We start from the raw sequence: 23,518 nt of genomic DNA on the forward strand, positions 1-23,518 counted from the left end.
AGGAGCACATGAGCAAGTATATGTGCACGTGTGTGTATGTGTCTAAGTGTGTTATGTGGGGGGTGGGCAGGCTGTTTTCTCAAGAGGGAGTCAATGATGATACCCTAAGCTAAAACTAAATATACTTGTTATTTAGAGATAATTGAGTTAAGTAACAAAAGAAACAGGTAGATACCTTGAAGATTTTTACCTCTGGGAATTGTGGCATGGGTGTGGGAGGGAGTTGCTACTTTTTGAAACACTCTTTCTACAACTTTTTGGCTTTAACAATGTGTGGACGTAAAACTTTGATAAAAGTAAAATTGAAATTAAAAAGATAAAACAAAAAGGAGTACAGTTTTTTGCATAAAATGTAAAAGCAAAAAAAAAAAAGAGTTCATTTTAGTATTACTCATTATTTTGCATAGTGGTTAAGGGCACAGGTTCTGGGGCCGGATTTCTTGGGTTCGCATCTTGCGTCTCTCACTCATCAGCCATGTGACCTTGGACAAAAGTTACTATTGGTCAAGGTGTCTCAGTTTCCTACTATTTAAACAGTTCCTACTTCATAGGATCATTGAAGAGATTAAATAAGCCAAAAATACATATTAATCATTGACTAGTATATAGTGAGTGCTCAATAAATGTTAGCTATCACAGCTTCCATTGACCCGTTAATTGCATCAAAAAATACTTAGGAAAAAGCTGTGAAAAGTGAAGAGAACTGACAGGCAATATGGGGGAAAATAAAGTTGCTTCCCAATGTCTTACTTTTATTACTATGTTTTTTTTTTTTAAAACATGTGCAACAGTCATGCTCATATCTTTTTTTCTTCCTTAAAAGACTTTATAAAAAACATCCTTTTAGAAAGTATATTTTAAACTATTTTGGGCATGCATAGCTCAATCTGGGAATAAACTCCCCTTTTTAGCTGAAATATATGGGAATAATGATCTGAACTAGATCTGAGAGTGACCCAGAAGTGAACTGTTCTAAATCACACTGTGCCTCCCCAGACCCATCCAGCCATCTTCCAGAGACTCGCAGCCCATTAATACCTGAAGCAGAACTTTTGGCTTAAAATGTTCAGTAAAACTCCAGTCCATTAGATTGCGTTGTTGCGTTTTCTTTATGTCTTCTAACTCTGCTTCCGCAGTCATCTTCTTGGGCTTCTACAAAATCACCGGAATACAATTTCAGCTTTAATCTGTTTAAGTCCAAATGGAGCCCTCTTGGACTCCATCAACTAACCAGCATGCACTCCATCTAATTGGGGAAATCTGCATATGTATAAATCCATATGGCAACATTTTAAGAGAACTGCTCCCAGAAAGAATATGCCTTTGACTTTTTTTTTTATGGGCAACATAATCTAAATATTTTTATTGTTAGGTTATACTCTTCTGAGTCCTGTTAGCAATTACAGGCAGGTTTTCTGAACTCACTTCAAGACAGCATTAGCTCTACATGGCTGTATGGTCAGCAGGTGTTCGTGAGGTTGCCAAGCCACACTGTCTAGAGAGGAGCATGGAACTTGGAGGTTTTGCTTGAGCGGATAGTGAAATTAACTCCTTTCTCTCCAGTTGGGGCTGGTCTGGGGATGTCTGAATAATCCCTCCTCCTCTAGTATCATCATTCTCCTGTTAAGCTTCTCTCTCTTTTTTTAATTCATGGTTTTTCTCAGATCGTCTTACTTGCATCTCCACTTTTAGGATAATAATTTCCTACCTTTTCAAGAGGCTCAGCATTTGTGACCGCTTCATCTTTGATCTCATTGTTCATGGTATGCTCTGTAAATCAAAGACACCAACATCCATTTGTGTTTGGGCTTTGTTCTCGCTTTGGTCAATGCTATGCCTTTTTGTTGCCATATGATCTATGTTTCTGTGCTGAAAAGGTAATTCCTGAAAGGCATGTTTCATGCCTCCAAAAAGGTGTTTGTGTCAATAATTTTAAATAGTGTCTACCTAGAAAAGTTACGCTAAGTCCTTTGAAAAGAACCCAGCTTCCTATACAATATATTCCTAAATCATATGTTAGATATTCTGCCTTCAGACTGCATGGCTCACTTCCAATAATGTACCTTTACCTTACAAGCTGCAAATATTTACTGCTTACACTATGTCAACTGCTCACTACATGCTGCTGTGTCTTGTCATGCTGGCAACTATCACAAAGCCTTTTCAAAGTTGATGGTCATATCTTGTGGGTGACAGACTAGGACTGGGGCAGGGGATGTATGGGATGGATAACTACTAGATAAAGGCAACTCCTACTAGAAAAATAATACTATACACCATCCTGTAAAGCTTTTCCACTCATTAATCATGTATTAATTTTAAACCCATTTAATGGACATCTGCAGATTTACAGACTTTTAAAAAGTTAGTTAAATGAATCCGGAGCTGGACTTCACAGTCTGATACCATGGACCAATGTAAGTCATGCACACTAGCTCTCCCTGTGACCAAAGAGTATACTTATATGATAACTGGGATTGTGATATCCTCCTCGAGTACCAAGCAAACAGCTGTATAAAAGGACAGAAAGGAAACAGAATCATGCTGTTGATTTCTGAATTACCATGCTTTAAGTAATTCCTAAAGTTAACGAATGTTACATAGAAGAGTTCCATGATATATGAGTTTCACGTGGACAGACATATTTACTGTAAATGTCTCAGAATTTGTAACATGCTCTTGTGAATCTCTAACAAAGAAATGGACAAAGTACACAGCATATTCCAACTTTGACCAAAGTAATAGAGTGGAGGGATGAATCTCGTAACATGTCTGTCATGCTGCTGAATAATAGCCAGCTGGACTTTTTATCACCCTTAGAATAATAGCCAATTAATCCCTACAAAGTCATATATGAAATGGCTCCAGCTTAACTCTCCAATCACATCTCCTTCCGCTCTCCCTTGCTCATCCCACTCCAGACTCACTGGCTTGCTTGTTGTGTCTTAAGTTTTTGAACTTGCTTTTCTCTCTGTCTGGCATACTTTGCTTTAGATAGTTATCTCGTTTAAACCCTTACTTCGTTTGTATTGCTGTTCAAATGTCACCTCCCCAAGAGCCTTCTGCTTCTTATCCTGGTTTAGTTTTGTTCATAGCATTTATCAGTGCCTAATAATATTTGTTTATGTCTGTCTCTCCATCTCAAATGTGAATTCCTGGAGAATAAGAATTTTATCTTATTTTCTCTAACTGTACTCTGAGCACCCAACACATGGTAGGCACTCAGTAAATATATATTTTTTTGATTGAATGGGAGAACTCTACACCATATATTGAAACTGGAAATAAATATAGAGCCATAGAGAGCAGAAATGTGGAAGAAATCCTCCAAGAAAAGCTTATTTGGGGGTAACTATAAGATTTAAGTTTTCATTCTGTGGCAAAGAGAACCATATCTGGGCTTCTAGAGGGAATAATTCCGTCTAAGCAGGATAGACCAATGTTTTCCTTGCTTTTAGGAGCATAGCTACTTATATTTTTGCTACTAGTTCCATCTCGCCTTGGACTGGTGAGGGTGACAGCATGAATGTTCCATTTTGATTTAGAAAAAAACTATAAAGACAATTCAGTTCAGTAATTATATAAATACAGCCACTCAAGAGAAAACTCAGGCCAACTATAACTCTAAATAGACCATGATGTCCCATGCGTCCTTGAAGCAACTGATATGAAATCTGTGGAATAAAAATTATTCTATTCTGTGGGCTGCCAGATTTCCGGGAGATTTGATATTCCCTCTTGTGTCTAAGGATCCAGCAGAAAAAAAAGTCTCCAGTTTAGAAAATATGTTCTAAAACATTGTGTATCGGTTATTTTGTCAAAGGAGAGAACATTCTAAGACTGATCTGAACTCTCTATTTAATAGTAGAGTAAAAGTCACTTTTTCTTTCTTCCTGATTTCTTCCTTCAAGCACATAATCCCTTGACAGTGTGATTCAGTAGTTTCTGACACATCTGGAAATGGATGCATTCTCATCCCTTTGAAAAACAGCTTTCCTAATCTGTTTTACTTTAGAGATAACAAGATCCCTCTGCAAAGCAGTTACTTTATTAAAAAAACACCCAACAAGCATAAAGGGCATATCTAAACCTATAGCCTCACGGTTATCAACTCTCAGGTTTTTCATAAATATCCAATAGGGCTTGTCAAGTTCAAAAACAGTCTCAGATGGAAATCTAGTGTTTGGTTGAGAAAAGCACAAATATTCAGCCCTTCATGTCCAAGGAACAGGCTTTTGCATGTATTTGATGCTAAGATGGTTGTGCAGGAAATACATGAACAATTTCTGCTTTGTTTAAAGAGATTTAAAGTGGCTGCTTTAGAAGCGTGACTCAGGGTTAGGGGAAAAATGCAAAAAAAAAAAAAAAATTAGCAGCAACAACAACAAATTCCCTTACATATAACAGCTACAGTGAGGTACCAAGGCTCAGCTGCCCTCCTCCATCCAAATGTAACAGTTCCTTGATGTAGGCCAGCTTATACCCCGTAGAATCCCTTACAGGCCATGGGTTCAGCTCTCAAGATTGCTTGGGCTCTAGGATACATTGTCCATTATAGCACTTTCAGCCTCCACGATTTAGGGAGCTGCTATAGGGAGTTGCTATAAACATTTACTTTGCACCAGGATCCAGAACACCAATTTATGTGGTTTGACCACCAGGTGGCAAAAGTTGCCTGAGGAAAACTATATACCAACTGCTCTTTAAAAAAAAAAAAAAAAAAAAGCAAAATAAAACAGAAAACAAAAAACAAACCCCTCAGGTCTTATATTTCTCCTGGCTTATTCTGGCTCTACATTAGCTCAAAATGACTTCTTTGGGACTTCCCTGGTGGTCCAGTGCCTAAGACTCCACACTCCCAATGCAGGGGGCCTGGGTTCAATCCCTGGTCAGGGAACTAGATCCCACATGCTGCAACTAAGAGTTCACATGCTACAACTAAAGAGACACATGCCACAACAAAGAACCCGCATGCGACATCTAAGACTCAGCCCAGCCAAATAAATAAATAAATAAGTAAATACATAAATAAACATAATTTTTAAATGACTTCTTTGTCATACACTTATATTCCCATATGACTCACGAATGCCATAACATCTCAGGCTAACTTATTTGGCTTAATTTTCTGTGAGCTAGGCTAATACGTAAGGGTATTTAGAACAGAGAAATAGGGAACCAGCCCTAATGGTAGGGAACCAGCCCTAGGAAGACATGAAGGCAACAAAATCAGGGTAAGTATCATCATGAAGAAGAGACTATGAATATGGCTAAACCATTAGATGCATCGCAAGGAATTTCTGGAACTGAGGAAGCCACAAGACACAGTGGAGGAAGCACTTGTTTGCAGTTAGACAGCCCTCTTTGGAATCCTGACTTCCTGCTTGTACGTGGTTGAACAAGTTACTTAACCCCTCTGAGTCTTTGTTTCCTTCTCTTCAGAGTTAGGCTAATAGTAACTTCCTCATAGGCTTGATGTTTATATGAAGTTTAGTTAATATAGGTAAAATAGCATAGTGCTTGGAATATGGTAGGCAACATTAAATAAATGTTGTCTCCTTCCCTTCTCTGTCCCCCTCACCCTCACTTATCTGCTCTACTAACAGGCAAGCAGATTTTCCCTAATTCCACTCCATTGATGACTACCTCTTCTACCCTCATTTAAGTAAATGAAAATGGTAAGATGACCATTTAGTCGATACTGACTTAACATCTATTCTTTTGTTGCACTGACCATTTTTTAAATCTTCTTAAAATTATGAAATATAACAATACAGAAAAGTACAAAGAACATAAATGCTTGGTATAATGAATAACGATAAAGAGAAGTCCCAGCACGCCAGCCATCTTATGCATGTTCTTTCACAATCATACTTCTTTATTAAACTTTCACATTATTCCTGCTTTTTTTGTGGATTACTTTGGGTTTTCTACATATACACTATTTATAAATAATAGCAGTTTGGTTTCTTCCTTTTCAACCTTTACAATTTTATCTCTTTTTCTTGCCTTACTGAGTTGGCTAGCATCTCCAATGTAATCCTAAATATGAGTGATAGTGGATAGCCTCCTGATCAAGGGAAATCTTTCAACTTTTCATCTTGATATATGTTTATAATATTTTAAAAAATAACCTTTATAAGGCAGAGAAATTTTCTTTCTTTTTGCTAGTTTGCTAAATTGATTTCATAAATTGCTATAGAATTTTAAGTACTTTTTCTGCATCTATTGAAATATTTTCTCAGTGTGTTAATCAATAAATTAGATTGGTTTTACAATGTATGTTTTTTCCTTCAATATTGGTATAAAAACTTGCTTTTGATTATCATCTTGTATATTGCTAGATCAGTTTGCTTATTCAAGATTTTGGTCTGTATGTTCATGAATAACTTTGATTTATAATTTTCTTTTGTTGTACTGTCCTTTACAGTTTTTATTATAAGGCTGATGTTATTTTCATAAAATGAGTGGGAGAGAATATCTCTTCTATATTTCCTGGAATTAACTTTTGTTAAGATTAGAATGAGGGGAGAGAAAAAGATGGCAGCAAAGTAGAGGGATGTGGAATGCATCCCTCTCCACAGATGCATTGGGAATGCACAGAAAGACACAATAATTCCCACAGAGAACAAGCTGAACACCAGCAGACAGCCTTGGACACCAAAAACGACACAAGGATCCCGACATAACCGGTAGGGAGGCATCTACGACGGCTCAAAGAGGGTGAAGCGGCGGAGCTGTGGCAGATGGGAGGGAGTGAGAAACATACGGAGGGTCCGCACCACAGCTCAGAGTTCGTGGACCAAGACGTCAATTCACAGCTGAACAGAGGGTCTGGGAGTGGGAGCATGGGAACCAGAGAGCTGGTTCAGGGTGAGAAAAATTGTTGCCAGTAAGGTGACGGACCGAGAGGACAGGAGGGAAGAGGTCCGTGGAGAGGAGTGCCCACCCTTGAGAGCTGCCTGGCCATAAAGGCGGCTAGAAGCTGCAGGCTCGCGGGCGGTGGGGAGAATCCACGGGCATAGCCTCTCTCTCTCTCTCTCTCTCTCTCTGTGCCTGCAAGGGGGAGTGGAGAGATGCCCTGCGGGCCACCTAAGGCGCTCAGGGATAACAAGTACGCTCAGGCCCTCGGGCGGGGCTCGATTAAAACCCCTTGGAATGCTGGCAGCAGGGAGGCTGCCAAGAAAAAAGAAAAAAAAAAACCCAAGAGAGGCCCAACTCTGAGACTTTCTGTTTACACCTGAGCCACCGACATCCCTCTGCAACAGGCACCTCCAAACACGACTGAAACAACAGGGTGCCACTGCTCACTCACCCCCAGGGGAAGGAGACACTATTGTACCCTCTCCCTCCCCACACACCAACACTTATGGATGAACAATAAAGGAAGCTCTGCTGGCCACAGAATAATGAAAAAAAACCCAAGGCGAGTAGGAGGACACTTACAGCTGAGACTCTAAGGAAACAGAAATATTAGTATCAATCCTATTGAACTGGTCCATTCTTGGATCAGTTCTGGATGTTTTTTTTTCTTTTTTCCTTAATTAATTACGGTCTTAGTTCTAAGGGATCTACAAGTTTTATAACATAATTTTTTAATGCTATTTTTTATTCTATTCTTATTTTTTTGCCTTTTTATATACTACTATTTCTAGCTAAGTTTTTGGTAGTATGGACAATATATTTCTCATACTTTCCTTTCATCACTATCTTTTATACATTTCTATTCCTTTCTTTTTATTTGCATATTTCCAATCACACTATGCTCTTCTGTTCCTCTTTCTTCCATCCATTTTTAGTTTATTTTATCTTAACATAATTATAAGCAACACTATTGATCTGCTCAGACTCCTTGCTCTATTCTCCAGATGACACACCGCCTTGGTATTTAATATTAGGTTTTTGTCTTTATCTTAGTTCTTAGTACAATTGTATAATTTCATTCTGAGAATCTCCATTCTGTCTGGTGGTACTCTAGCTCTTTTCTATATTTGATCCTAGCTTACAAAATCTCCCTGGATTAGTGTTTGTATGTGTAAGGTGTTATTTGTTTGTTTGTTTGTTTTTCCTTTTGTTTCTGATTTGTTCTGCTTTGGTTGTCAATTTCTGTTGGGTTTCTCTTTGAATATCTGATAGCATACTGGGGTTCTTCTGTCAGGTCTTTCCAGAGCCTTATGTCCTAATGGATTCAGTTATTGTGCGTCTTATACGTGTATGCATTTCCTAGACGTAGTATTTCTTTAACCCAACACTCGGACATTAGTCTGAGGCTTGGACAGTCTTCTATAAACACCTCTATCGCCGGATCAAGCAACCCCAAAAGTTTGGACAACCATGAGGAAACAAAGAAACACCATGCAGGCAAAGGAGCAGGAAAAAAACCCACAAGATCAAATAAATGAGGAAGAAATAGGAAAAATGCCTGAAAAAGAATTCAGAGTAATGATAGTAAAAATGATACAAAATCTCAATAACAAAATAGAGAAAATACAAGAAACAGTTAATAAGAACTCAGAAAAACAAACAGCAATGGATAACAAAATAACTGAAATTAAAAATACTCTAGATGGTATAACCAGTAGAATAACTGAGGCAGAAGAATGAATAAGTGAGTTGGAAGATAGAATGGGGGAAATAACTGCCACAGAGCAGGAAAAAGAAAAAAGAATAAAAACAATAGAAGACAGTCTCAGAGACCTCGGTGATAACATTAAGCATACCAACATTCGAATTATAGGCATCCCAGAAGAAGAAGAAAAAAAGAAAGGGTCTGAGAAAATATCTGAAGAGGCTATAATGAAGAACTTCCCCAACATGGGAAAGGAAATAATTAACCAAGTCCAAGAAGCACAGAGAGTCCCATACAGAATAAACCCAAGGAGAAATACACCAAGACACATATTAATCTAACTAACGACAATTAAACACAAAGAAAATATATTAAAAGCAGCAAGAGAAAAGCAACAAACAACATATAAGGGAAAACCCATAAGGATAACAGCTGACCTTTCTACAGAAACTCTGCAGGCCAGAAGGGAATGCCAGGATATACTGAAAGTCCTGAAAGAGAGAAACCTACAGCCAAGAATACTCTACCCAGCAAGAATCTCATTCAGATTTGAGGGAGAAATCAAAAGCTTTCCAGACAAGCAAAGTTAAGAGAATTCAGCACCACCAAACCAGCCTTACAACAAGTGCTAAAGGAACTTCTCTAAGTAGGACACACAAGAAAAGGAAAACACCTACAAATACAAACTCAAAACAATTAAGAAAATGGTAATTGGAACACACATGTCAATAATCACTTTAAATGTAAATGGATTAAATGCTCCAACCAAAAGACACAGACTAGCTGAATGGAGACAAAAACAAGACCCTTCTATATGCTGCCTACAAGAAACCCACTTCAGACCAAGGGATACATATAGACTGAAAGGAAAGGGATGGAAAAAGATATTCCATGCAAATGGAAGTCAAAAGAAAGCTGGAGTAGCAACACTCATATCAGACACATTAGACTTTAAAGTAAAGACTATTAAAAGAGACAAGGAAGGACATTACATAATGATCAAGGGATCCATTCAAGAAGAACATATCACAATGGTAAATATCTACGCCCCCAACATAGGTGCACCTCAATACATAAGGCACATGCTAACAGCTATAAAAGAGGACATTGACAGTAACACAATAATAGTAGGAGACTTGAACACCCCACTTACATCAATGGACAGATCATCCAAACAGAAAATAAATAAAGACACACAAGCTTTAAATGACACATTAGACCATCTCGACTTCATTGATATTTATAGGACATTCCATCCAAAAGTGACAGAATACACTTTCAAGTGCACACGGAACATTTTCCAGGATACAACACATCTTGGGTCACAAATCAAACCTTGGCAAATTCAAGAAAATTGAAATCATATCAAGCATCTTCTCTGACCACAACACCATGAAACTAGATATCAATTACAGGAAAAAAACTGCAAACAATACAAACACATGGAGGCTAAACAACACACTAATAAACAACCAAGAAATCATCAAAGAAATCAAAGAGGAAATCAAAAAATATCTAGAAACAAATGACAATGAAAACACAACAACCCAAAACCTATGGGATGCAGCAAAAGCAGTTCTAAGAGGGAAGTTTATAGCAATACAGTCCTACCTGAAGAAACAAGAAAATTATTGAATAAACAACCTAACCTTACACCTAAAACAATTAGAGAAAGAAGAACAAAGAAACCCCAAAGTGAGCAGAAGGAAAGAAATCATAAAGATCAGAGCAGAAATAAATGAAAAAGAAAGGAAGGAAGCAATAGCAAAAATTAATAAAACTGAAAGCTGGTTCTTTGAGAAGATTAACAAAATTGATAAACCATTAGCCAGACTCATCAAGAAAAGAAGGGAGAAGATGCAAATCAACAGAATTAGAAATGAAAAAGGAGAAGTAACAATGGACACCTCAGAAATACAAAGGATCATGAGAGACTACTACAAGCAACTATATGCCAATCAATTGGATAACCTGGAAGAAATGGATACATTCTTAGAAAAATACAATCTTCCAAGACTGAACCAGGAAGAAATAGAAACTATGAACAGACCAATCACAAGTACAGAAATTGAGGCAGTGATTAAAAATCTCCCAACACACAAAAGCCCAGGACCAGATGGATTCACGGGCGAATGCTATCAAACATTTCGAGAAGAGTTAACACCTATCCTTCTCAAACTCTTCCAAAATATTGCAGGAGGAGGAACACTCCCAAACTCATTCTATGAGGCCACCATCACCCTGATACCAAAACCAGGCAAAGATGTCACAAAAAAAGAAAATTACAGACCAATATCACTGATGACTATAGATGCAAAAATCCTCAATAAAATACTAGCTAACAGAATCCAACAGCACATTAAAAAAATCATACACCATGATCAAGTTGGGTTTACCCCCGGGATGCAAGGATTCTTCAATATACGCAAATCAATCAACGTGATACATCATATCAACAAATTGAAGGATAAAAACCATATGATAATCTCAATAGATGCAGAAAAAGCTTTTGACAATGTTCAACATTGATTTATGATAAAAGCTCTCCAGAAAATGGGCACAGAAGGAAATTACCTCAACATAATTAAAGCCATATATGAGAAACCAAAAGCCAACATCGTTCTCAATGGGGAAAAACTGAAAGAATTTCCTCGTAAGAACAGGAACAAGACAAGGGTGTCCACTCTCACCATTATTATTCAACATAGTTTTGGAAGTGTTAGCCACAGCAATCAGAGAAGAAAAAGAAATAAAAGGAATCCAGATTGGAAAAGAGAAGTAAAGTTGTCACTCTTTGCAGATGACATGATATTATACATAGAAAACCCTAAAGACTCTACCAGAAAACTGCTAGTACTAATTGATGAGTTTAGTAAAGCAGCAGGATACAAAATTAATGCACAGAAATCACTTGCATTCCTATACACTAACAATGGAAGAGCAGAAAGAGAAATTAAGGAAACTCTCCCATTCACCATTGCAACAAAAAGAATAAAATACCTAGGAATAAACCTGCCTAAGGAGGCAAAAGATCTGTATGCAGAAAACTTTAAGACATTGATGAAAGAAATCAAAGACGACACAAACAGATGGAGGGACATACCATGTTCCTGGATTGGAAGAATCAACATTGTGAAAATGACTGTACTACCCAAAGCAATTTACAGATTCAATGCAATCCCGATCAAATTACCAATGGCATTTTTCACAGAACTAGAGCAAGAAATCTTACGATTTGTATGGAAATGCAAAAGACCCCAAATAGCCAAAGCAATCTTGAGAAGGAAAAATGGAGTTGGTGGAATCAGGCTTCCTGACTTCAAACTATACTACAAGGCCATAGTGATCAAGACAGTATGGTACTGGCACAAAAACAGAAAGGAAGATCAATGGAATAGAATAGAGAACTCAGAAGTAAGCCCAAATACATATGGGCACCTTATCTTTGACAAAGGAGGCACGAATATACAATGGAAAAAAGACAGCCTCTTCAATAAGTGGTGCTGGGAAAATTGGACAGCTACATGTAAAAGAATGAAGTTAGAACACTTCCTAACACCATACACAAAAATCAACTCCAAATGGATTAAAGACCTACATATAAGGCCAGACACTATAAAACTCCTAGAGGAAAACATAGGCAGAACACTCTATGACATACTTCAAAGCAAGATCCTTTTGGACCCACCTCCTAGAATCATGGACATAAAATCAAGAATAAACAAATGGGACCTCATGAAACTTAAAAGCTTTTGCACAGCGAAAGAAACCATAAACAAGACTAGAAGGCAACCCTCAGAATGTGAAAAAATAGTTGCCTATGAAACAAGGGACAAAGGATTAACCTCCAAAATATACAAGCAGCTCATGCAGCTTCATACCAAAAAAGCAAATAACCCAATCCACAAATGGGTGGAATACCTAAATAGAGATTTCTCCAAAGAAGACATACAGATGGCCAACAAACACATGAAAAGATGCTCAACATCACTAATCATCAGAGAAATGCAAGTCAAAGCCACAATGAGGTATCACCTCACACCGATCAGAATGGCCATCATCACAAAATGTGGAAACAACAGATGTTGGAGAGGGTGTGGAGAAAAGGGAACTCTCCTGCACTGTTGGTGGGATTGTAAGTTGGTACAGCCACTATGGAAAACAATTTGGAGGTTCCTTAAAAAACTACAAATAGAACTACCATATGATCCAGTAATCCCACTCCTGGGCATATACCCAAAGAAAACCATAATCCCAGAAGAAACATGTACCATAATGTTTATTGCAGCACTATTTACAATAGCCAGGACATGGAAGCAACCTAAATGCCCATCAACAAACGAATGGATAAAGAAGATGTGGCACATATATACAATGGAATGTTACTCAGCTATAAAAAGGAATGAGATGGAGCTATATGTCATGAGGTGGATAGACCTAGAGTCTGTCATACAGAGTGAAGTAAGTCAGAAAGAGAAAGACAAATATTGTATGCTAACTCACATATACGGAATCTAAAAATGGTACTGATGAACTCAGTGACAAGAACAAGGATGCAGATGCAGAGAATTGACTGGAGAACTCGAGGTTTGGGGGCGGCAGGGGGTGAAGGGGAAGCTGAGACGAAGCAAGAGAGTAGCACAGACATATATATACTACCAACTGTAAAATAGATAGCCAGTGGGAAGTTGTTGTATAACAAAGGGAGTTCAACTTGAGGATGGAAGATGCCTTAGAGGACTGGGACGGGGAGGGTGGGGGGGACTCGAGGGAGAGTGGAGGGGAGTCGAAGGAGGGAGGGAATACGGGGATATGTGTATAAAAACAGATGACTGAACTTGGTGTACCCCCCAAAAAAAATAAAAAAACAAACAAAAAAAAACATATGATTGAACTTGTTGTACCCCCCCAAAATAACAAATAAATTAAAATAAATTAAAAAAAAGAAGATGATTGAATTTAGTGTAACCCCCAAAAAATAAAAAAAAATAAAAAAAAAAGATTAGAATGATTTCTTTTTTTCATTGTTTAATATAACTAGTCAATGAGATTATTTGGGTTTAGCATGTCCTATTTGGGAAGATTTTAAATAAATTAAATCAATAATTTAAATAGTTATAATACTATTCAGATTTTCTATTTCTTCTTGAGTGAATGTTGGTAAGTTACACTCTTCTAGTAATTTGCTATTTTCATTTATAGACTTGGTGGAATACAGTTGTTTATATTTTTTTTACTATCATCTACATTTCTATAGGATCAAAGGGAAGTCCATTTCTTTATTCCTCATGATTTTTATTCCTGATATGGTTTTATTTCCAATATGGTTATTCATGCTTCTTTTTGTGATCAGTGTTTTGTAAAAAAAAATTTCTCAATTTTAAAAATCTTTTCAAAGAACTAAACTTTTTCATTTTATTTGTTCTACCTATTGCATCTATATTTTTCATAATTTCTTTGTGGTTTGAGAACATACTCTGTAGTTTTGTTCTGTGAAAATTTGTTTTAGGACTTGTTTCCTGATGTAGTACATGATTAATACTTTTAAGGTAAACATACTTACGACCTCTAAGAAGCTATAGTATTAAGGAGGTATACGCATATGAACAATTCTAATAAGTAGTCAGAAACGATAACTGATGCCATAGATTAATTATGACCATGGAAGTGGTAAGGGAAGCATTTCCAGATGAACACATCTAACAAACTTCATGGAGGTGCCATTCGAACCTAATAATAATCAAAAACAGAACTCTACTTGGAGGGTATTGTGGGGAAAAGTAACAGAGATTGAAAAGAGCAGGCTGCCTAGAGGAAATAGGGCCTAATTCTGTTTGGCTAGAGCATGGGATAAGCGAGCAAAAGGGGGAAAGTGGAAAGGGTTTGGGAAAAGTAATTTGGTACTGCTGAAGAAGCATATAAATCAGGACAAGAAGTTGGGTTCTATTTTGTAGGTAATAGGGAGCCATTGACAGTTACAAGCAGGGAAATAACAGAACTGTATTTTAAATAATTAATCTGAGAGCTGTGTGTAAGAGAGCTTAATAAAAATTCAGCCTAATATGCTTCTATGCTTCTATATCTCCCAATATGATAATATTTATTATGCTCTATTCTAGAATGAGGGTAATTACCTAAGCCATGAGGAAGAGGGAAGGGAACTGATATTCACTGAGCATTGATTTTTGTACCAATCTTTGTACTGGGCAGTTCATTATGCCATTGCAGGTAATTTTTAATAATTTTTGTATATAATCAAATAACCCTGTGAAATACTAATGATGAAAGTTTTAATTATGTTCACTGTACTACATTTATGAAGTTAAGAGTGGACTAAGAAGGCTTATGATATTTTAAAAAACAAGGGTTGAAATAATGCAGGCTTACTCTACAAATAATATATGCTAGGGAGGGTGTGGAGAAAAGGGAACCCTCCTATACTGTTGGTGGGAATGGAAATTGGTACAGCCACTATAGGAAATAATATGGAGGTTCCTCAAAAAACTAAAAATAGAGTTACCATACGATCCAGCAATCCCACTCCTGGACATCTACTGTATCTGGACAAAACTATAATTCAAAGAGATACCTGCACCCCTATGTTCACAGCAACACTATTTACAATAGCCAAGACATGGAAGCAACCTAAATGTCCATCAAAAGATTAATGGATAAACAAGACATGGTATATGTATATGTGTGTATATATATACAATGGAATATTAACCATTAAAATGAATGAAATAATGCCATTTGCAGCAACATGGATGGACCTAGAGATTATCATACTAAGTGGAGTCAGTCAGACAGAGAAAGACAAATATCATATGATATCACTTCTATGTGGAATCTTTAAAAAATGGTACAAATGAACTTATTTACAAAACAGAAACTGACTCACAGACATAGAAAACAAACCTTGAGAGGGGAGGAATATAAATTAGGAGTGTGGGATCAACAGATACTCACTACTAACTATATTCAATATCTTGTAATAACCTATAACAGAAAAGAATACAAAAGAGAATATATATATATATATATATATAAACTGAATCACTTTGCTGTATATCAGAAGCATTGTAAATCAACTCTACTTCAATAAATTTTTTTTAAATAATGAAGACTTACTGAATAACACTCAGTAACAAAGTTGAATTAACCAAATATTTAGATATTAAACACCTTTTCAATTGGAATAGGGAGGCATTTAAATGACGCATCTTGAATCTTTTTTTCTCATCTATACATTCTCTAACAGTGTCTATACACACACACACACACATATACACGCATACTTACCCAAAGGCTCAGGGTGGAGCTGAGACTTCAAGCTGCTCTCCTGCTCTGATGGTTCTCTACAATCAGAGTCTAAGGATTTCCTATTATCCAGGTTAGAATACTTCATATTGCTAGTATCAGACTGACGAGGATCTGAAGGTTCATCATTAATATCATCTTGCATAGATGTTGACCACTTCTGATGCAGAAATAAAATTCTGTCCTTGGTTCCATTATCTAGGCAGTGTAAAGAGGATCCATGAGATATAATGCTAGACAAATGGAAAATCATACAATGCAAGAATGCCTTTTGTTCCTTCCAGGCAGTGTACCTGTTTGCTGTTTGATCTCTTGGGAATTCATTTTCGTGATGTATTGTTGCCTTATCTGTTTAGCAAATCTGGCAGGGTTGTCCCATGGTATGTTGAACATCTCAGAATCTGTCCCATACATCATCCTAGAACGCTTTAGTTTCCCTTCTTCATCAACCTCAGAGAGTTTCAGGCTCTCGAAAGTAAATACTTTGAAGGCTCGTTCTACTTCATTCCAGCTCAAGACTTCTGTAAGAAAGCAGGACCAGTGCTGCTAGGAATGCTCTTTATTACCACATGGTACAGGGCTAACAGAGGGGCAACGAGGGGGTCAGTCCACTAAAATGACAAAGGAGTCACGCCATGATGGTTGTTGACCTGACTTTACACATGGGCTCCACAATTCCACAACAAATACCAAAGGTAACAAATAATAAGAAAGCTACACAATCAAGATAAAATTTGTCAAGATAATGCCCACAAACTGCTTCACAGCTGAATGAATATAAGGTGCCCAATGGACTTTCCAGGGTACCATATTGGTTGAATATATTTAAAATTGTCAGTTTTCATAGAGAACAGACTTGTGGTTGCCAAGAGGGACGGGGTGGGGGAGGGATGCACTGGGAGTTCGGGGTTAGTAGAAGCAAACTATTACATATAGAATGGATAAACAACACAGTTCTACTGCACAGCACAGGGAACTATACTCAATATCCTGGGATCAACCATAATGGAAAAGAAAGTAAAAAAAATGTATGTATGTGTATAACTGAGTCACTTTGTTGTATAGCAGAAATTAACACTTTATGTCAACTATACTTCAATAAATAAAGAGAACATTTTTAAGCAAAAGCACCTTTTGCTGCTATTGTAATATAAAACAGAGAAATCACTCACTCATGTCTAACATAGGCTGTTATGCTGGGTAGGCTTTTCTGTTCACTCAGGCTTAGAAAAGGTCTCTTTCCACCCAATGAACTGGTGTGGTACTTTTTTACTTCACAGGTTATCAGCCTTCAAGAGGCTATATTAATTTGTGGATTTATTCTTTTATAGCATGCGTTCACTCACTAACTCACTCGTTTTTGATTTCTATGTATGAGGCTTTGTACTCTGTTCTTCTCTTTGCCTGAGATACAAAGAAAAGATCTGGTTCTTGTGCTTTAGAAGTTCCAGATAGGGAGATGGGAGGTAGGCATTAACAAATAATCATGGAATTCAGTGAGGGAAAGTGAAATGATAGTGACAGATCAATGAATCAGAGGTCATGTCCACTTCCTTTCCAACAGAGATGAGGACAGCGGGAAGGTTCCTTATGGAAAAAACACAGGGACATTCAGAAGAAAGAAAGGAAGGAGATAAAAGTGACAGAACTGAGTTTGTTCATTCATTCATTTCACAAATATTTCTTGAGCACCTACTAGCTGTCAGTGACTTTAGTAAAAGAACCACAGTGGGAAACAAATCAGTGAACTCCTGATTTTATGGAGTATCCACTGCAGCAGTTGGAAACAGAATAAATGGGAAAGTGTACAGTGTATCAGAGACAATGAGAAGAATAAAGCCAGGTGAGGGGTAAGTGGTAATGGCTGGGGGAGGGGCTTCTATTTCATATAAGGTAGTCAGAGAAAAGCCCTCTGAACAAGTAAAGCAAAAATGTGAAAGAAGTACGGGAGCCATACCAATATCTGGGAGAAGAGGGACAAGTTAGAGGAAATAGCAAGTGCAAAGATGAAGACAGGGGTGTGACTGACTTGTCTGAGGAATCACAGTGAGGTCAACTAGAAAGAGTGGAGTAGAACAATGAGAGCTTGACAGATGAGCTCAAAATGTGGGCGGCAGAACAGTTTAGATTTTATTAATATTTTGAGGGAAACGGGAGATCGTTAGCAGGTTTTGAGTTAAGAAGACACATGATCTGACTAACATTTTAGAAGGGTGATTCCTGTTACTGTGTGAAGAAAAGACTGTAGGTAAAAAGCAGAAAGCCTGGAGACCAACTGGAAAGCTACTGAAGTCGTCCAAGTGAGAGATGGTGCTGGACTGGGCTGGGCTGGTAGTGAGAGATGTGGTGGGATTGCCTGTGGGGCATAAGACAAAAAGAGGAACCAGAGATGACTCCAAGGTATTGGTAGAAAATAGTCACCATTTACTGAAATAAGGAGGACTACGAAGGGACAAATTTCGAGGAAATCAAGAGGTTGGTTTTGGACCTGTTAAGCGTGAGGAAAGAGAAAAGAGGAAGGAAAGGCAGAGGAACAAGGGTTTGAAACGGGTCGTGTGAGCAGGATATGCGGGCAGTTTCAGTGGTGGCAACAAAAACAAGAATCTTGTTTATTATACAACACAGGGAATATAGCCAATATTTTGTAATAACTATAGAGGAGTGTGACCTTTAAAAATGGTATAAAAAGAAATTTTGTGCATATTTTCCCATAAAAGACAAAAGCAAATGTGAGCATACTAATCATCCTCTTTTTATCTTTTGTTTCCTTTTCTTTTTTAACTTAATTATCTGGGAGACTGTTCCATATCATGATATAGATACACCACTTTGTTGTTAACTTGCATGATTTTGTACCACATGGGTGTCTGCTATTTTAATGAGATCTTGATGGACATTCAATTTGTTTCCAGTATTTTGCTACTGTGAAAAATGATTCAACAAACGTACTTGTTCATATTTAAAGAAAATAACGAGAATCCTGTGCTGTGTGTAGAACTGAGCTGGAGAGAGAAGGAAGAGGAGTGTGGCAGGACAGAGGTAAAGGCCAGATGGTCTCAGGACACCAGGAAGAGGGTGACTATGTAAACAACAGACACAACAGACCCAGGCCCACGAGGTTACATCACACATTTCCATAAGGTGAAGGCATGACAGTATCAAAAATTTTGTGTTTTTCTATTACCATGCCTACTAAAAAAATGAAAAAAGAAATCAAGATGAAAATATTTCATAATTTGCTTAGAGTGAGAAATGAAAGGAGAAGGAAGAATCTGCACATTTTTTTTCTTTTCTAGGTCTAATCAAGATGTCTACGTAATTTCATATTTCTTCTTATAAGCAGGAATGTAACTACATATTGCCTCAAGAGGAAAGAGGATTTGTTTTAGAAAATTATTGTCTAAAATCCCAGTGAACTCTGCAATGAGAAGCTGATTTTAGATACTTTTAATGACCCTTCTTTTTCCACTGTCCTCAAAGAGCAGAAAATGGCCCTTCCTGTTGTGAGAAGAGGTGAACTGGTATTAACAGTTTCAGTACCACACCCACAGGGGTGCTCTAAGTTCTCCTCTTAACCAGGATGGGAACTACCATGTCAGCTCCAACAATGAGGGGATATGGGGTTGGGAGGCGGGAAGGAGGAAGAAGGAAGGGGATTACTTTTGTCGTGAAAACACAGTGGAAAGAAAACCCAGGGCATCAAATTGAAGAATGTTATGCATCATAGCTATCCCCCTACTACTAATGACATTATTCAAGATAAGAAAACTGCAGTCAGTCAAAATACCCACCCCAGCCTCTGAAAAGTCAAAAATCAAAAAACTTTTTGCAGATGGGGGTGTACGCGTTAGAGGCACACGTGACCACAGACGAATGAGTTTAAGCTATGACAATGTACTTACCACTTGTACAAAAGTGCATGAGCTCATGAACTGTAGCTAGACGTTTCGTGTTGTTCCATGGTGGGGGCAGAGGGAATTTAAGGAATTCCCACAGTGGCAACTTGGACTGCATCTCGTGCTCAATTTGAACGGGGTCAAAATTCTTTAGGTCCTGATGAAAAGGAGCAACATGACAGAAGACATTAAAATAAGCTGTCAAGTGCCTTATGCATATGGAGAAGGCAAAACACGATACCTTCACTCCCGTTATTTGGGAACAGGGGAAATCAATGGTAATTGGGGAAGGCAAACTGTTGGTATTTTGCTGAAGGTCAAAAAAGCTAGTTCTCACTTTGCCAGAGGTTCCTGGTGCACAGAAATGATGGATTCCTCATTCACAGTGACAAACTGCCAAAGGCTCAAATATATTCCTCCCTCCCTTCTGAGATCCTTTTCTGGCCTCCACTAGTTTTCTCATATTAGCTGATATATAAAGCAAATAACTATAAGGTTTTAGTGCAAATGTGGTATAGTCACAATCAATTTAATGGTTCACTGGACCTCTATACTTAGGCCAGTTTTCTTTGCTGATGTAATTTCTCCTTTATTCGTTTCCATTTTCTGAGATCTCACTTTGCAAGCAGGTATCTACTTTGCACATTACTTTTAATTAGCATTGATAAAGCTATCTAATTAAGCTTTCTTCAACTGAATAATTACTAATCAGCTTTCTTGCATCAGTGATCCTCAGCGTAACCTGGTTAATTATTACCTTTAGCATGTATTTCTTGTGGGCAAGGGCATCGTGATAGTTCAGTAGCAGAGGGCCTTTGGGCACTGGTTTGCTTTCATTTTCTTCTTCAGATAAGAATATTTCATGGAGATTCTATTCAAAATTAAAATAGTATTGATTTAAAAAAGAGAATTCATACTTTTCAAAGCATGCACACATTTTGGATTTTTGTATACCATCTGACCTTTTTCTCCCTCTCTGTCAGACAGAGAGAGGGCAGGATGGACACAATGTGAGCTGCGATTCTGTGGTCCAACCCATCTGCTCTGGGAGGTGGCACCGCCAGACTTGGTGGGACAAGGTCTTCTTCACTTGCCACAACCTGTTGAAATAGAGTTGAGAGGAATCACTTTCATGGTCAGCTCTGTACTGATAGTCATATATTTCCATTGATTTTAGTAAAAACAAGGCAGTTTCCACCAAAACTATGGTGATTATACAAAGTAGCAGTATAATTACCAGTGACTACTAAAATAGAAGGGAAAAAGTTTATAATCCATTCATTAAAATATATGTAATTTTAATACATGTGTTAGACTAGGTAACACAAAATGCAAATGGTAAACAGGAAAACTTACCAAGGTAGAAATCAAAATAACTATAATTTTTCTTTACTCTTTCTCTTAAAGCACGCAAAATCTTGCTCTCATATCTTTGGATTCAATAAATATTTATTGAGTGCCTATCACATGGCAAGCACTGAGTGGGGTACCCTCACACATACTATCTCACTTAAGCCTCACAGCAATATTGCCGACTAGATACTATTTCCCGTTTTACAGAAATGGAGCTAGGGTGAGTGAAATTAGGTGACTGGCCCAATTCCAAGGCTACTTAGTGGGAGCAACTGGGGTTCAGATCAAATTCTTCAGACAGAAAAGTTATATATGGTGAGATCAGTAAAGGGTTATATTCCCCCTTATATGGGGAAAGTGAAGTCTAGAAAGATGAACTGCCTTGTTCAATTTTACATGGTAAACAAAAAGAGTTGATAGAGAGAAGCATAGACATATTTACACTACCAGCTGTAAAATAGATAGATAGTGGGAAGTTGCTGTATAACAAAAGATCAACTTTATGGGAGATGCCTTGGAGGGCCAGGACGGGGAGGGTTGGGGGGAGTCGCGGGAGGGAGGGGATATGGGGATATGTGTGTAGATGCAGCTGATTCACTTTGGTGTACCTCAGAGATGGGTACAAGAGTGTAAAGCAAACATATTCCAATAAAGAGTTTAAAAAAAAGAAAGAGTTGCAATATAATCAAGATATGCACCTAGTTTATAAGTGTTCTCTTCATCCTAAATACTGAAATCACCCTTTATGATTTCACACCCCTCTACAGGAGTTCTCAACCTTGAAACTTAAGACATTTGGACTAGATGATTTTTGTCATGGGGGCTATCTTCTGCCCTACAGAATGTTTAACAGCAACCCTGACCTCTACCCATTAGATGCCAGTAGTACCCCTCCAATTGTGGCAGCCAAAAGTATCTCCAGACATTGCCAAATGTACCCCGGGAGGCAAACCTCCCTGTTGAGAACAATAACAAAATAGTTGTATACTCTTTATTGTTTATCAACACCTTACTTTTTAAAGAGTCACTCCTGTCTCCACTTTCTCTCTTCCTACCATCCCTTGGATGCACTCCAATCACAAGAGACCATGCAGAACTGCTCCATCTCTGAAATGTTAAACTCTAATATCCCCTCCTGCAAAATCCCACCCGATTCCTCTTATATTTCAATTTTTCATCCCTTTATTATTAAGCACTTATTCAGTCAACATGCATCTCTTATTGGAGCCTTCTATGTGTCAGGCACTGAGCTCATCAACTGTCCCTTGTGGTATCCAGAAAATAGTAGATGCTTAATAAACACCTGTTACTTTGAGTTGAAAAAAACAAGTAAGACAGATAAATAAAATGATACTCTAAGCCATATAGGTCTGTTAAACTTTTACATATTTATTAATATAATAAAACTACTGAGCTTCCAAAAGCCTTACAGGGTAACTAAAGGCAAATATGAGTGTGCTTATCTAATTGGTTAGAAAACTAAAGCAGTCAACAAACAAAAATGTATGCTGGAGGTAACAGATGATAGAGTCTAAAACTTTTAATATTCAGTGAGATAAAGGAATGTGTTACATACATGAAACATGAAGAACTGGCAGTTATAAAAAAAAAATTAGATAATTATAAATTAAAAATTTTATTGTTGAAACAAAACTTCAATAGCAGACTGGACGCCATCAAAGAATAAATTAACTGCAAGTTAAGCTGAAATTCCCAAAGGGGTAAAGTGGAAAGAAAATTTAAAATACATGGAGGAAAACACCCAGAAATTCCAACATCTAATAATAATTAGGATAAACCAAAAGAAATATATTTGAAGATATAATTTAATTAACACATACATATCCAGGGTCTACCCTGGGTTAGGTATGGCTATTGTGTCCTGAGCAGAGAGCAAGGAACATGACTGGATTAGGTCCCTGCTTGCATGGAGCTTACATTCTAGTGAGAAGAAGGTAAGACATGAAGTAAATAAACATTTTTTTTTTTAAAAAAGCAGTTGTTGACAAGAAAATAAAACAAGGTGAAGTAGTAGAGAGCACTCTGTGTTGCTGTGGGCCTTCTTCAGGTCAGGTGGTCAGAGAAAGCCTGTCTCAGGAACGCCACTTGCACTGGGGCCTGAATGACAGGAAGAGAAGCTGGAGTAAAACACTAAGATGTAATTAGTGCATGTGAGGAAAAACCAGGTCTACGTAGATGACCAAGAGTACGAGTGTGTGTGTGTGTGTGTCTGTGTGTGCGTGTCTGTGTGTGCATGTCTGTGCATGTCTGTGTCTGCGTGTGTCTGTGTGTGTGTGTGTTTCTGTGTGTGTGTGTGTGTGTGTGTGTGTGTGAGAGGGAGAGAGGGAGAGGTGGGGGCAGGAGATGAGGTGACAAACAC

The 23,518-nt window shown here is 37.7% G+C and overlaps 1 protein-coding gene across 1 annotated transcript in view; it reads right to left on the reverse strand.

Annotated features, from left to right (window-relative positions):
• SPAG17 (sperm associated antigen 17) overlaps nucleotides 1-23,518 on the reverse strand; it is a 242,301-nt gene that overhangs the window by 133,768 nt on the left and 85,015 nt on the right. Inside the window, exons 11-17 of the mRNA XM_057703738.1 lie at nucleotides 20,748-20,885; nucleotides 20,543-20,656; nucleotides 19,792-19,942; nucleotides 16,183-16,410; nucleotides 15,872-16,087; nucleotides 1,709-1,770; nucleotides 1,039-1,152 (exon numbers count right to left, since the gene is read on the reverse strand). Of these exons, the coding sequence (XP_057559721.1) occupies nucleotides 1,039-1,152; nucleotides 1,709-1,770; nucleotides 15,872-16,087; nucleotides 16,183-16,410; nucleotides 19,792-19,942; nucleotides 20,543-20,656; nucleotides 20,748-20,885 (1,023 nt within the window). The remainder of the gene's footprint in view (nucleotides 1-1,038; nucleotides 1,153-1,708; nucleotides 1,771-15,871; nucleotides 16,088-16,182; nucleotides 16,411-19,791; nucleotides 19,943-20,542; nucleotides 20,657-20,747; nucleotides 20,886-23,518) is intronic.

This window comes from Hippopotamus amphibius, chromosome 1 (genome assembly GCF_030028045.1).
Source record: "Hippopotamus amphibius kiboko isolate mHipAmp2 chromosome 1, mHipAmp2.hap2, whole genome shotgun sequence".
NCBI classification, from domain to species: Eukaryota; Metazoa; Chordata; class Mammalia; order Artiodactyla; family Hippopotamidae; genus Hippopotamus; species Hippopotamus amphibius.